Genomic DNA, 14731 nt, shown 5'->3' with positions numbered 1-14731 from the left:
CTGGTTACCCTGGCAGAGGTGAAAAACCAGTGTCTGGAAAAAATTCTGACTTCTATCAAGCACACAGGCTACGCCAGGGTTCCTTAACTCCAGGATGCACAGGAATACCGTTGCCAGGTTTTTTTTTTTTCTTTTTTTTTTTCTTTTTAACTATTTTTAAGCAACGCTAAGTTAAAATATTATACTTAAGGAAAGGTGTTAAACTTAACCTTAGAGTAAAATTTCCAAGTCTCCAATAAGAGAAGAAAAGGAAAACAAAAAAAGCTTCATCAAAGCAGTGCAGGAGAAAAAGAGAGAGCACCCACACCACAGGTGAATTCGCTCTTACCAGGGCCAGCTTCTGGTTCAGCAGGTTTCCCCTCTTCAACTGTGGCTTCTTCTACCTTCACTAAAGGTGCTCTTCCCTTTAGTGAGGGCTCATTGGCAACTTTCTGAGGTTCCTTCTCAGGGTCTTTTTTCTCAGGCTCCACTCTGACTTCCCTCTTGACAGGGCGGATGTTGCCGGGGGATGGGGGCCGGACCTGAGCAGGAGCAGCTTTGACTGAGCCGTGTGGCAAGGAGGATGTCGGTCTGGGTGTGCCAGGCAAATGAGGAAGAGACTTGGATGGAAGCCTGGGCCACAAACAAACAAGGCAGACAGAAGGGGACACATGAGAACAGGCTTGCCAGAACCTAGAACACGAGTCTATGGAAGATAATGCAGATATTTAGCTCAGTGTATTTGTTTTTTATGTGGTAGATGCAGAAATAGAGTTGCTTTAGGGAACCATTCCAATTTCTCTTTTTCCTTTCCTTTCGGGAAGAATGTCATTCCCTAAGTCAAAGCCAAACAGCATGAGAAGAACAGTTCACTTTCAGAAGAGTGAGCTACTAATTCTCTAACATGGAACAACCCAGCCAGCCACTTATATTTCACTTACCAAAGTCGGGAGGGAGCTGGCGGTCTTGCTTTGGGATTAGATGGAGATATAGCCCTTCGGGTGCCAGATGTGAGGAAGGGTACATTTTCTCTCTCTCTTTCTTTTTTATAGCCCTAAGTTCAGAGAAACTCAATAGTTAGATTTTTCCATGAGCGAGGCAACCACATTCACAATACTCAACAGTGGAGCTAGAAACCATTGAATGCCTTTTAAGGAATTTTCTCAGCTATGTCACATATACACATTCCATCTCAACAAAAGGGCCTTGTTAGCTTAACACTAAACAGTGTAACTGAATTAACACAATGTGACACTAATAAGGTGGTTCCGGATGTGTGATCTGGAGTCAAGTTTGTCAAAAAGCATATGTATATACATACTTTTAGAAAGAACCTATACTTTGTGTCTAAAATTAATTACCTGAAGCAAAACTTCCCAATCTGGTTTATCCCACACAAATGTCAAATGTTACTTCCATTTTTAAAAAACTTTGAATTAAAACACATCTTTTTCTTTTTAATTCTTAGCATTTCCCCCCCAAACATACTGTATCTCAGTCTTTAAAAAAAATTATATGCCTGCTATATTAGATATAAACTCATTTTTCTTTTATATTGATGTTTTATAATGGAATCAAGTCCTTCCTCACCTAGTGTCCTCTTGCAGCAATAGATAACTGATACAATAGGTGACTTTGAAGAAAAGTCAGGTTTTTACAGTGAGGAATTTCAGCTATTTATTTATTTTTGCTCTTCCTTACCAGGAATAAACTGAAATCTGAAGGTAGGCCAACACATCACGCCTCCCTGACTGCCAACTAGGAATTCAGCTAGAGAGATGACACTTCCCTCAGTCAAAATGGGCAAAGGGAAGCTAAGAGAAGTGTTCTACTACTCTAAAGTCAATCAAGACCAAAACAAACAAAAATTGTACAGAGTAAAACAGACCCTTTCCAAGTATCTGAAACCTGACAATGGTAGGAGGGGCACGTGCTGGAGGCACCTATGTGAACACCTGTCAGGAGGGCAGACTGCAAGCATGCATGGGAAGGGGCAGAGTATTATCTAGCCACAGGTGACATGAACTAGTAGTGTACCTTTTCTTCTCTCCTTTTCTGCCTGGCTCAAGCATCAGTTCCTCTCTTTCTTCCTTTCCCTTTTATTCCCCTCAGTGTCCCTTTTAATTGTTTCCCTCCATTTTCCTTAATAGCACCCTAGTTGACAGACTGGGTTATCAGAGAAGCAAAAACATCTAAGTGTCACATAATGCTCATTGTCTCCCTGGGATTTCTAAACAGAAAAAATGAAGAAAGAGGCAGAGAAGAGCTTCACAAGTGTGTGCCAGCTCTCCATCATTTCCAGCTGCTCAATCACCATTTCTCCCATTTTAGTTCCCAAAAGTAGGAGATGGGGCCTCACAGAGCTGCTGTGGGCTTTGGGTATCAAAAGTTGCAGCCACCATATGGGGTGCTCCTGGCTGGTGTACAGGGTGGCAGGCCCAGGGCTTTTCCCAGGGGAGACTGGGGTTAAGCACCTCAAGTAGCCCTTCTTTTTCTTTTTCTCAAAACATTTTGATTTGGCTGAAATCAGATCAATGGGTGATCTAAATGGGAAAAAGACTCAAGAGGGACAATTTTTGATGGGGGGGGTTGGGGATTATTATCTGTGCCTTGATAATACAGAGATCAGGGAATGAACCTATATAAAGGTATATAATCCTAGGATTACAGTGCCTTTGAACCAATTGTTTCTTTCTTTTTTATTTTTTTATTTTTTATTTTTTTTTTGAGAAGGAGTCTCGCTCTGTCACCCAGGCTGGAGTGCAGTGGCCAGATCTCAGCTCACTGCAGGCTCCGCCTCCCGGGTTTACGCCATTCTCCTGCCTCAGCCTCCCGAGTAGCTGGGACTACAGGCGCCCGCCACCTCGCCCGGCTAGTTTTTTGTATTTTTTTAGTAGAGACGGGGTTTCACCGTGTTAGCCAGGATGGTCTCGATCTCCTGACCTCGTGATCCGCCCGCCTCGGCCTCCCAAAGTGCTGGGATTACAGGCTTGAGCCACCGCGCCCGGCTGTTTCTTTCTTTTTTAAAAGTGATCTCCTTTAATCACCTAGGGGTAGGTGAGCAGAGGAGGAATGGTTTGGAAAAACACTCAATACTTAACACCCTCCCAACCAGGGAGTTTTTTTTCTTTTCTAACTCTTTCAGTCCTTTTGTTACTCTTATATCCAACCACCCATTTGGGTACCAGACATGTAAAGGCACTCCTGATTCCCATCCTGATCTGAGTTAATAGCCCACCATCTAGACAATCATCTTTCCTATTAATACTTTCCACAATGCTGAGGGGGAACATGCTCAGCAAGTCAATGGCCTGGGCAACATATAAGTAGGAAAAAGACTTTAATTTTGTAATTAAGGTAGTTTAGAATACAGTATAAATATCCTCCAAGAGAGACGATTCACTGACAGATACTTTAATGCAGTGCTGTTTAATAGAACTTTCTGATATGATGATGTTCTAAATCTAGCCACTAACCACATTTGCCTATTTGAATTTAAATCTAAATTAATTCAAATTAAGTAAAACAGAAAAGGAAATTTGAAAACAACTCTATTTCCTATAACATCCAAAGGAATAAAGCACTTAGGAATGAACTTAACAAAGGAGGCTAAAGACCTGCATACTGAAAACTAGAAGATAGTGCTGAAAGAAATTAAAGACAACACAAATAAATGGAAGGAAGTCCTGTGTGCAGGGATTAGAAGACTTAATACTGTTAGGATGTCACTACTACCAAAAGCGATCCACAGATTCCATGCATTCCCTATTGAAATCCCAATATAATTTTTATTTTTGCAGAAACATAAAAATTCGACCCAAAATTCACAGAAAATTTCAAAGGACCCTGAAGAACCAAAATAATCTTGAAAAAGAACAAAGTTGGAGTTCTTACATTTCCTGATTTCACAACATATTACAGGTTGAGTATCCCTTATCCAAAATGATTGGGATTACAGTGTGTCAGATTTCAGATTTTGGAATACTTGCATTAACACTTACCGCTTTAGCAGCCTTAATTCATAAAACTGGAAATCTGAGATGCTCCAATGAGCATCTCCTTTGAGTGCCATGTTGGTACTCAAAAAGTTTCACATTTTGGAGCATTCTGTATTTTGTTTTTTTGAATTAGAGATACTCAATTGGTAAAAAGCTACAGTGATCAGTACTGTGGTAATGGTATCAAGATAGGTATAGATATATGGGACTGGGCACTACGGCTCACGTCTGTAATCCCAGCATTTGGGGAGGTCGAGGTGGGTGGATCGCTTGAGGTCAGGAGTTCAAGACCAGCCTGGCCTACATGGCGAAACCCTGTCTCTACTAAAAATACACAAATTAGATGGGCGTGGTAGTGCATGCCTGTAGTCCCAGCTACTCAGAGGGCTGGGGCATGAGAATCACTTGGGCCTTGGAGGCGGAGGTTGCAGTGAGCTGAGATTGCGCCACTGCACTCCAGCATGGGTGACAGAGTGAGACTGTCTCAAACAAAACAAAACAAAACAAAACAAAACAAAACAAAACAAAAAGACACATAGACCAATGGAATAGAATCCAGAGCCCAGAAACAAACCCTTGTGTATACAGTCAAATGCTAACACCACTCAATGAAACAAGGACAATGATGCAGGGAAAACTGGATATCCAAATGCAAAAGAATGAAGTTGGATTCCTACCTTATAAAATATACAAAAGTTAACTCAAAATGGAGTAAAGACTTAAATGCAAGACTTAAAACTATAAAACCTCTAGAAGAAAACATAAGTGAAAAGCTTCATGACACTGTATTTGGTACTGATTTCCTGGATATGACACCAAAAGCACAGGCAATGAAGTAACAATAAACAAACGGGACGATATCAAACTTAAACACTTCTGCATATCAAAGGAAACAATCAATAGAGTAAAAAGGCAACCTATGGAATAGGAGGAAGTATTTGCAAGTCATATATTTAATAAGGGGTTACTACCAGAATATACAAATAACTCTACAATTCAACAATAACAAAATAACCCCATTAAAAAGTAGGCAAAGAACTTGAATAGCCATTTTTCTAACGATGCCATATGAAAAGCCAACAAGCATATGCAAATACGTTCATCATCACTGATCATTAAATAAATGCAAACCAAAACTACAAGACATCACCTCACATTCCTTAAGATGGCTGTTATCAAAAAACAAGATCACGACTGTTGGCGAGAATGTGGAGATACAGAAATCTTTGTGCACTGTTAGTAGAAATGTAAAATGATACAGCTGCTGTGGAAAATGGCATAGAGGCTTCTCAAAAAATTGAAAATAGGATTACTATATGATCCAGCAATCTCTATATATCAAGTGAAATTGAAAGAAGGATCTCTAGAGATATCTATATTCCCATGTTCACAGCAGTGTTATTCACAATAGCCATGAGGTGAAAGCAACCTAGATGTTCACCAATACATGAAATAATAAACAGAATGTGGTATACAAATATAATAGAATATTATTCAGCCCTAAAAAGGAAGGAAATTCTGACATATGTTATAACAAGGATGAACCTTGAGGACATTATGCTAAGTGAAATAAGCCAGGCACAAAAATTCAAACAGTGCATGATTTCACTTTTATGTGGTCTCTAAAGTAGCTAAATTCACAGAAACAGAAATTAAAACAGTGACTGCCAGGGGCTGAGGGGAGGGAGAAACAGGGAGTTGTTTAATGGGTATACAGTTTGAGTTTTTCAGGACTTAAAAAGTTCTGGACGTTGGTAGCACTTCAATATGAATATACTTAACACTGCTGAACTTTAGAATGGTTAAAATGGTAAATTTTATGTCATATATATATATATATATTATTTTTTTTTTAACCACAACTAAACATTTTTTAAAAACTTAAAATTCAACTTGTCAGTTTCACTAGCCACTTTCCAAGTGCTCACTGTGGCCAGTCACTACTGAATTCCACAGTGCAGCTCCAGGATATAAATGACTCTGAGTCATTTTCTGGTAGTATTTGCCTAAATACTTGGTTGTAAAGAGGTAAAAAGACAGCTACTTGATTAAATAGAGAAAGAGGAAGGTAATAAAAACAAAACAAACCAAGGCTCTGGATCATGTGATGACAAATCTTTCATTTAACCTGTCAGCCACAGGTGGCCCTCAACCTTCTCTCAAGGAGTGTTAATTTTTGTTTTTACCCAGAACAAGATATTTTTTCCATGGTGAATGCTCTTTTCCCCTGCCCAGTGAGTACCCAACTTTGGGGTCGAGCTGTTCTGTTTACCTGTGGCTCTTTGTCTGCAGTTAAGGAGGATCTCTGAAACACTAATAAACTAAAACTTCCCAGACATCAAAGATTGTTTCACCTGTGGCTTAGAGGGTTGGAGGCCTGACTCAATCATGAATCAAACACAGATTCCAGAAAGGCTGATGGAGCTTGAAAGAAAAACAGGGTGTAGGCAAAGCCATTAAGCTCTCACAACCCTGAATTATCCTTTAAGCAAAATCCTTTTAAGTGTCCATCAGGTTTATAAATCTGAATTGCTCTGGGAAGTTACGATTTTAAGAAATTGTTTCAGCCTTTCATTAAAAGGGTCATACTGTTACCTAGGAGAGAGGCAATGAGATCTTCTAGTGGACTGGTGAGTGCTTTAAGACTAAAGTACAATGTCTAAAGACCACAGAATAAGGTTTGTATCTTTCAACTGATACCAAATAAACACAGGATTTAAAACAAAGAAGAAGAAAGATTCCTGGAGACATACAAATTACCTCATTGCATTTATAGCATGGTGAAAATTAACATTACCTCAGCCCGTAATAACAAGTACAAATTATATTTTTCACTTACAAAATCTGAGTTTATAGCACAGCCTAACAGCCTTTTAAGAATTAGTGATTTAGCAAATGACTAATGTTTTCAAAATACTTTGACTATATTTTAAGATCCCTTGACAGGGCCTTGACAGGGATTAGTCAAGCAGGATAAAAATTCTTTATCTTGCTTTTGAGTGAATCACATTTAGAGTTCAGCCAGCTTCTGGATATGGTTGGAATAAAATGCCAAGGCAGCGGTCCAAGCCCACTTCCCCTTCAAAGGCCATTTGGTTTTCCTACTTTCAAAAATGAAAGTATTCTGGCATTGCACTTATGTGTATGGATGCTCCAGCAGGGTAGGGCATCCACTCATATATGCTTGAACAAAGAACAGCTTTTGTCTTCAAATTCAAATGTTTAGGGAGAGCAAAATCCCCAAGTGAAGAGGAAGTAAGGGGACACTGCTGCCCAGCCAGCCAGATTCATGATCAATGGGAGAGATGGGATGGTGGATGTCGCGGTCTCCCCCTCTTAGGCCCACACCACGCCTCAGGGTTGTGTCCAGTCTGCACAGGAACAGCACTGGCTCCCAGACTTGCCCAGCTGCTCCCAACAGCTACTCACCGCTATGCCATGAATGGTCCTCCTGCGAGAAGAGCCCTCAGGTGGTGTTACAAAGAGTTTTGGTCGATCCATCGAATTTCTAGAGTGTGCAGCTTTGTAGGGTATGATGATGGGGCTGCAAGATGCTGAACGAGGACAAATGGGGATAACTAGGGTGCAGGTGATTGGTTTTACACAAAAGAGTGCCAGAGGAGCAGTTGAAGAAAGCCAAAAGCAGGTTCAGGAAAAGGAGCAAAGCAGAGATAGAGAGAAAAGTAGGAAGAAGATGTTATTACCTAAAGGTGCCCAGAACCATCATACTCAACTGTCCTTACAGTCCTATGAATTTATGATGAGTCCAAAAGGAAGGCATGTCCACGTAAAAAATCTAGAATATATTGTTAGCTCTTTGGCTCTTTAAATACTAATGAAAGATGTAGAAGTAATCCAGTAATTATGGAGAGCAATGGTCTTATATTCCTATTAGCTGATGGTTCTGGAAAAAAACACTACATTAGTGATAAAAGATAATTTTTATGTAAAGAGTAGTTTATAACCAGACTTTTCCTAAATTAGCTTTAAGATGGAACAAAAGGTGGAAAGAGAGGAAGCGTGCAAGCAGGCAAGCAAGATATACTACAACCGTTTCAGGATTCAAGTTCAACAGCCAGCAGGGGAAAACAGACACCAAACTTAAAAAAATGTTAAGTGAACAAGTCTTACCAGGTGTTAAGACTTGTCACAAGGATAAGTAATACTTTTCCAGGAAAATATTCTGTACATGTCTTATTTATTTATAGGCAAACCAAATGCATGCTTCTGGGTTTTCCCAAAAGCCAAGGCATTTGATGGTTCATAGGAAGCAGCATTGGAACATACGGGGAGATTAGCTATATCTATTTAAAATGTTGAATAGAACAGAAATATGTTAGATCTGCCAAATGTAAGGTTGAACCATGAAGAACCTTTACAGTTTTACTCAAGATGGAATATTTTATGAAAAACCACATAGCTTCTGACCATTTACCTTCCAAGGAACACTGTTATGAATCAAGTTATTGTGAACAACAGTGGGTTTAAGGAAATTCATATAACACTGCAAAGGTATCAAAAGTGTGAGTATTCAGGTTCTAAGGTCCATTTTCAGATCTCATTCAGAAATTTTATTTCCTAGCAAAAATAAGACAAACACAATTATAGAGAATACTATGTGTTTGGACATGGTTATAAAAGGACTTCTTAACTGTAGGCTTTGTAGCAACCCTTTAAAGAAACCACTATGCCAGCTGAATGTAAGAGGATTAATAAATTAAAAACTCAAAAGTTCACAAGACAAATTTGGGGTGATCTTAACTTCAGGATTATAGAGTTGAAAAAAGATTTGCTATTTGGGTTTAATTTACAGACAGAAAGTCAATCAGATTGCATCTTTATTAATGTGCTCTTTCATTAAATGCCTGGCAGTATTTTCTGGCTATCACTGCATGGTTTTGTTCTGTTTTGAGATAGGATCTCACTCTGTTGCCCAGGCTGGGATGCAGTGGCACGATCTCATCTTGGCTCACTGCAGCCTTGACAGTGAATAGATTGGAAACTGCACTCTCTTTTCCCATCATTTGAAAACAGAATTCTGTTCTTCAGGACAAACAAAAACACTTTTTCATTTCTTCAGTTTTCCTTAAAATAATATATGTATGTCTTAATTGGAAACTGATATAAAGCTTTACTTCCAATCTTAATGGAGAAGGAAGGATTTGTATTGTGAAGGAAGGGAATCTCTTTGTCATTTTGCCTGTGATCACAGGAAAAACTCTTTGAAAATAATCTTTTCTCAAGTGCCACAACAAGGCGTTTGCATTTTCTAGACAAGAAAGAGTTCACTAATGCGAAATTCTTCCAAGTCAATCAAATGCATTTAAGGAATAACATCCTGGCACAAGGCACTTCTGGGAATTAATAATCGGGGTGGGGGAGGCACGCACTGCCCAGGGCAGAGCCAGAGGCCATTTACCTTGCTCAAGGATCAAGAAACCCTAGAAAACAGCTCTGCTTGGAGGCCATGGGTCTGACACTGAAAAGGGAATAAAGTACGGAAATATGATTTCTTTTCCCTCAAGTGGAAAATAACAATTTCATGAAGTATGTATGGAGCATTTCCTGAGGCTATCATGGATGTAAGCCAATATCACCAGGCCTCTGGTTTATTCTTTATTTTAGTGTTGACGTGATACTAAATATGGGTTGAAAATATCCTTAAACCTAGCTAGTATAGTCCATAGAAAAACATCCTCAAATTTAGTCCAAAGAACATCTTTTGGCTAAAATAAACATAAATTTCTTGTAAGGGTATTGGATTTCATGGAATTCATTGCTGCACTGAATAGCAAGTACTGAAAAACCTGAAATCTTCAAATCAATTATTTGAATAATCTGCCCTTCTGAAGAAATAGTAAGAACAATATATAGTTACATTTTCCCAGAGTACACTTCATATCCCAAGTAGTTAATTAAACGTGAACACTGTCTCATGAAAATGTCTTTGAGAAAGTCTCCCACAGTATATGTATTTCATCCTACTCTTGGTCATAAGTATGCATTAATTTAACTCATCCAGGATTTTCTATATGAAATAATGGGTGTAGAGAAAAGATAATGCAGGTCAAGTGGTTGAAATGTAGCATAGCAGAAAGAAAAACGGCATAATATGATACTAACATTTACTGAGGGCCTACTATGTGCAGGTACTAGTCCAAGCATTGTACATACATTATTTAATCCTGAGCTCTAATAATCACTTGTATTTTGAATGTCCTGGGGAAAAAAGGTATAGAAAAGTCAACCCAAAGCAGTGGCTGCAAATGAGAGGTGTGAGACTGGGAGTTCCAGCTCTCAACTACTCTATTGTCTGTGCAGGGAGTTTATAATCACTGTACATCCCAGGGCTAAGAGTAGCTGTTTAATCTGCTGATGTAACCCAGCACAGGACATATTATAGGTTACCTTCTTGCCAGTAGCAATTAGGAATATGATGAGGTCAAGGAATAACACTAAAATGGGAAAACATGAAAGAATAATCAAGGATAATAGATGAAAAATAAAAATGATGGAAAATGTGGTTTTGACAAGATAATTGGAAGAGATGTTTGCATATATACTTCCAAATGAAAATTTAAGAAAACCCCGGGAATTCTGGTTCATTAAACATAAGCTGTATCGATGAAATTGGTGACAATGAAGCAGGCAATGTATTGACAAAACAGGCAGCTCAAGTAAAGGCTACGCACTTTCACATTGAAACAAATTACAGAAACATATCAACTTGTGAAAAGGAGAATGGAAATGTGTCAAAATAAAGAGCCGGTTTGCAGATAAAAAAGTACCTTCATTGAGCATAACAACAAAGAAAGGGAGAAGATGGGCAAGTAGAATGGCTGGAAAATGAGGAAACGGTATTGGAAAAGATTAGATGGAGAGTGAAAGAAGTGATAAGAGTTAGTGATGACAAAAGTAGTACAGATGATTTCCCAGCTGTGAGGCAGGAAACACATACAAGGGGAGATTCAGAAGCATGACAGTCATAAATCAGCTAAATGCTAGAAAATAGGACTGAAAAGCGTTTTTGTTTGTTTGTTTGTTTTGAGACGGAGTCTCGCTCTGTTGCCCAGGCTGGAGTGCAGTGACGCGATCTTGGCTTACTGCAAGCTCTGCTTCCTGGGTTCACACCATTCTCCTGCCTCAGCCTCCCGAGTAGCTGGGACTACAGGTGCCCGCCACTACGCCCAGCTACTGTTTTGTACTTTTAGTAGAGACAGGGTTTCACTGTGTTAGCCAGGATGGTCTCGATCTCCTGACCTTGTGATCTGCTCGCCTCGGCCTCCCAAAGTGCTGGGATTACAGGCGTGAGCCACTGCGCCGGGCCTGAAAAGCGGTTTAAAAGCTTTTCAATTAGCTAAAGAAAAACTCATGACTTGTAGAAAAGTGTGAAATTCATAGGCATAGAAAAAATATTGAAATAAGCTGTACTTTCTCCTCCAGGAAAACCTCAGATGCAATGTGATGGCTCTTACAGGAGTGTGACTTTACGGAGAACACACAACACTGTGGTTCAGCTAGCTGACTGCACAGCTGCACATAAAGCATCACTCAGGGCATTGAGGATGGAGGGGTAAGAACATTTATGATCCTGTCTACCCATTTTCTAAGTGGCTTTGGTGTAAGTCACTTATTGTCGCTGCACTTGGTTTCCATAAGAAGGTGGTGGAAATGCCCACGCTCGCCTTCGTGACTGTCTCCCCGGGTACTATGAGATTTAGACTGAGATTCATTCACTCATTGGGCACTGCAGATGAAAGACACCATAAAACCACCAGCAATTATTACTTAAAAGCAGGCTAATGAACATGGAGAGGCTTGCAAGGACAAAGCACTTTAAAGTGCCAACGATGAGAGCTAGTAGACTGTTTATATAAATACACCAATTGTCATTGAAGATATTTGGGAAAACCTAAATCAACTCACCAGGAGACATCTGTTACCCAATGCCTAACATGTACCTTTCTTACCAACTAGATGTAGGCTCCACACTAACTTCTCATTAAATTAACTGGCTAATTCAGGTATGTTTTTGCATTTCAAAAAAGTAGGAGTTATAACCAATCATCATAACTGGTACTAAGCATGTTTCATATAATTTCAAAGAATGTAACAAATAAGGATATTACAATTAGCCTACTCCACAACTCTGAGAGTTCTGGAAGGGTACGATTCCTAGATTACATATAAAAGACTGGTACAGGGAGAAGAAGTAGCTATGCCACAGCCACATTATGAAACGCTATGCTGAAATAACAGACTTGCACTTTGATTTTATTCCCAAGTCCGTATATTAGTATTGAATGTTAAATTATTTCTACCTTGGATCATCTGCTCAGAGACAGAGGCAGAAGGAAAGGCAGGGAAGGAATACTTTCTTCGGGTAATGTTATGCACAGACAGAAGCCTCTGAAGCCATCGGAGCCCAGGGAGGGGCTTCGTCAGCCTGCCTGGCGTCTGGTGTCCAGATAAGATGCTAAGGCAGATGCCCAGAGGAAACAATGCCAGGGGTATGAAACCAACACCGACAGACATTTCCACCGGGGGAAGAGAGAAGCGCACTTTAGGAAAAAGTGAGATGTGATTAGACGAATATGCTTCAAAGGGAGGACTTGACTTCATGGGGAAAGTTCCACCTGGACAATTTTACCTGCTTCTCCAGACAAGGCAGCTGTGCTTTTACTTCTGGCCAGGAACGAATGTGTGGGCGTCAGGAGTCTGTTAACAACGCTGCTCTCCCATGGGCTGAGCTGCAGACGGCGAGCTAAACGTCACCACATAAGCAAGATGTTAGAAGCATTCTTTTCAGAGTCAAGAGGGCATAATACATCGTACCTATCGCTTCCATAGGCTGGGCCTTCACAGGACCAGGCTCTGCAGGGAGGACGGCAGGCCAAGAGTCAGGGCAACAGGACCCCTGTCCAGAGGGAGCAGTTATTCCACCAGGTTGCTTTTCTTCAAGATGTTAAGCTTGTAGCAGGTTGTAAATTAGTTTTACAGATGCCAATTTTGCTAACCACACTCTTTTACTACTCAACTGGCAATAAAACAAAAATATCATTTCAGCTATTATTTGGGTGTGTGTCTATAACTCCAGAGTGGTACTATCTGATGGGCATTGGGATGGACAGTAGACTACGGCACACACCTTAGCCAGAAGGTTTCCTAAGTACCTTGAATAATAAACCCCAATAGAGGCACTGGCAGGTTAATGAAAGACGAGTCAAATAAAAGACAGAAAGGGGCCTCAATAAATTATGCTAGATCTCCATGAATTGCTACTTTGGCCACGGGGGTATGTATGTGGGAATTAGATATAATAAAATGAAAGAAGACTCATGCAAAGTTCTGTATGGGAATCCTTTTGAGCTTTTCATTTGGCAAGCCAGGTTCTTTCAGGTCCCTCTTTGGCAATAATATAAAAAATTTGGCCAAGGACAAGGCTAAGGCTGAAGCAAGATAGAATTAAACAGAAAGCCAAAATCCAATATAAATATAATCCTAGAGATTGCTAGTGGATGCCTAAGAAGTCTAGAAAACAAATTTAACATAACGCAATGATGTACGGTCCCAAATTACATTGCAGCTTTGCAAGGTCATAGTTAGGAAATGGATGCCAATTATAAATTAATTACTTTGCTTATATGGTTAGCTTCATGAGCTATGGTTAGCTCATGAAAAGATAGAAGCTATTTTCCAAAAATATCAGTAAAGCTGGCAAAATTCTACAAATATCACGGAAGTGATTACATATCTTTATTTTAGAACACATTCCTGTCACTCTTAAAAGTTTTTTGTTGTTGTTGTTATTTTAAAATTTTATTTATTGTTTGTTTGTTTTAAGACAAGGGTCTTGCCATGTTGCTCAGGCTGATTTTGAACTCCTGGGCTCAAGCGATTCTTCTTCCTCAGCCTCCCAATAGCTGGGTTTACAGGTGCATGCCACTATGTCTGGAGTAAAAGTCTTTAAAACTGTCTACACCTGAAAAGGCTGCTTCTGTTCCACTCCACAAACAGCAGGTGCAAGTCTCCTTTGCCTCTGGGGCAGTGTTCTATATAACTATCGTATATATATCATATTTTAAGTGAATAGCATTTAAATGCTAGGAAATTAGTTTTAGTTAATAAAAGCCATATACTGCTAAACATTGTCTTAAAAATAGTTGCTTCTATTTGGAATGAAGTATCGACTTCCAATAAGTACCTTAACTATGTGACTAATTTAAAAGAGTAGCTATTTTGATCAGGCTCTGGTGAATTTAAGAATTAGTGAACTGTTTGTTACAGTTTGCTTATTAGAAGAGTTTTCATGGTTAAATTAAATATTATCTGACATTAAGACATTAATTAAAAAGATGTTATAAAAACTACTGCAATAGTTACAATTAGAAAGCACCATGGGCTAAGTACTATCATAAGCTATGTATTAGTGTGTGAATAAAACGACAGAATAGAATACAATCTAAAATTAGAATACATTTACAGGGTAAAATCAATGGGGAAAAGGTGATTAGGATTAACTGAAAATCTTCAACAGAACTATTTTCAAGAGATGAGAAAGGGAAGAAAGTTAAACTCTTCCTTTTCTTAGAAAAACTGTACGATGACTGTGGCTTACAACTGAAGAGATGGGTTGTCATGGAAAAGGTAAGTCTCCTTTCTCCATTAAGAAGTTCATTTACTTTATTTCCATGAGTCTGAAGGCATCGACCAAAAATTTAATCTCAAATGATTAAAAACCCATTTTAACCTGT

General features: G+C 39.3%; 1 protein-coding gene across 2 annotated transcripts in view; it reads right to left on the bottom strand.

Annotated features, from left to right (window-relative positions):
* The window catches only part of MAP7 (microtubule associated protein 7), a 210459-nt gene that overhangs the window by 23864 nt on the left and 171864 nt on the right, over positions 1–14731 (bottom strand). For both annotated transcript variants that reach the window (XM_030928974.1, XM_030928975.1), the window contains 4 exons: positions 12628–12741; positions 7407–7531; positions 921–1033; positions 329–612 (listed from right to left, as the gene is read on the bottom strand). In XM_030928974.1, the coding sequence (XP_030784834.1) occupies positions 329–612; positions 921–1033; positions 7407–7531; positions 12628–12741 (636 nt within the window). The remainder of the gene's footprint in view (positions 1–328; positions 613–920; positions 1034–7406; positions 7532–12627; positions 12742–14731) is intronic.

The sequence above is a fragment of the Rhinopithecus roxellana genome, chromosome 4 (genome assembly GCF_007565055.1).
Source record: "Rhinopithecus roxellana isolate Shanxi Qingling chromosome 4, ASM756505v1, whole genome shotgun sequence".
NCBI classification, from domain to species: Eukaryota; Metazoa; Chordata; class Mammalia; order Primates; family Cercopithecidae; genus Rhinopithecus; species Rhinopithecus roxellana.
Note: the sequence above shows the minus strand (reverse complement) of the source record. Positions and strands in the feature narration are given on the sequence as shown.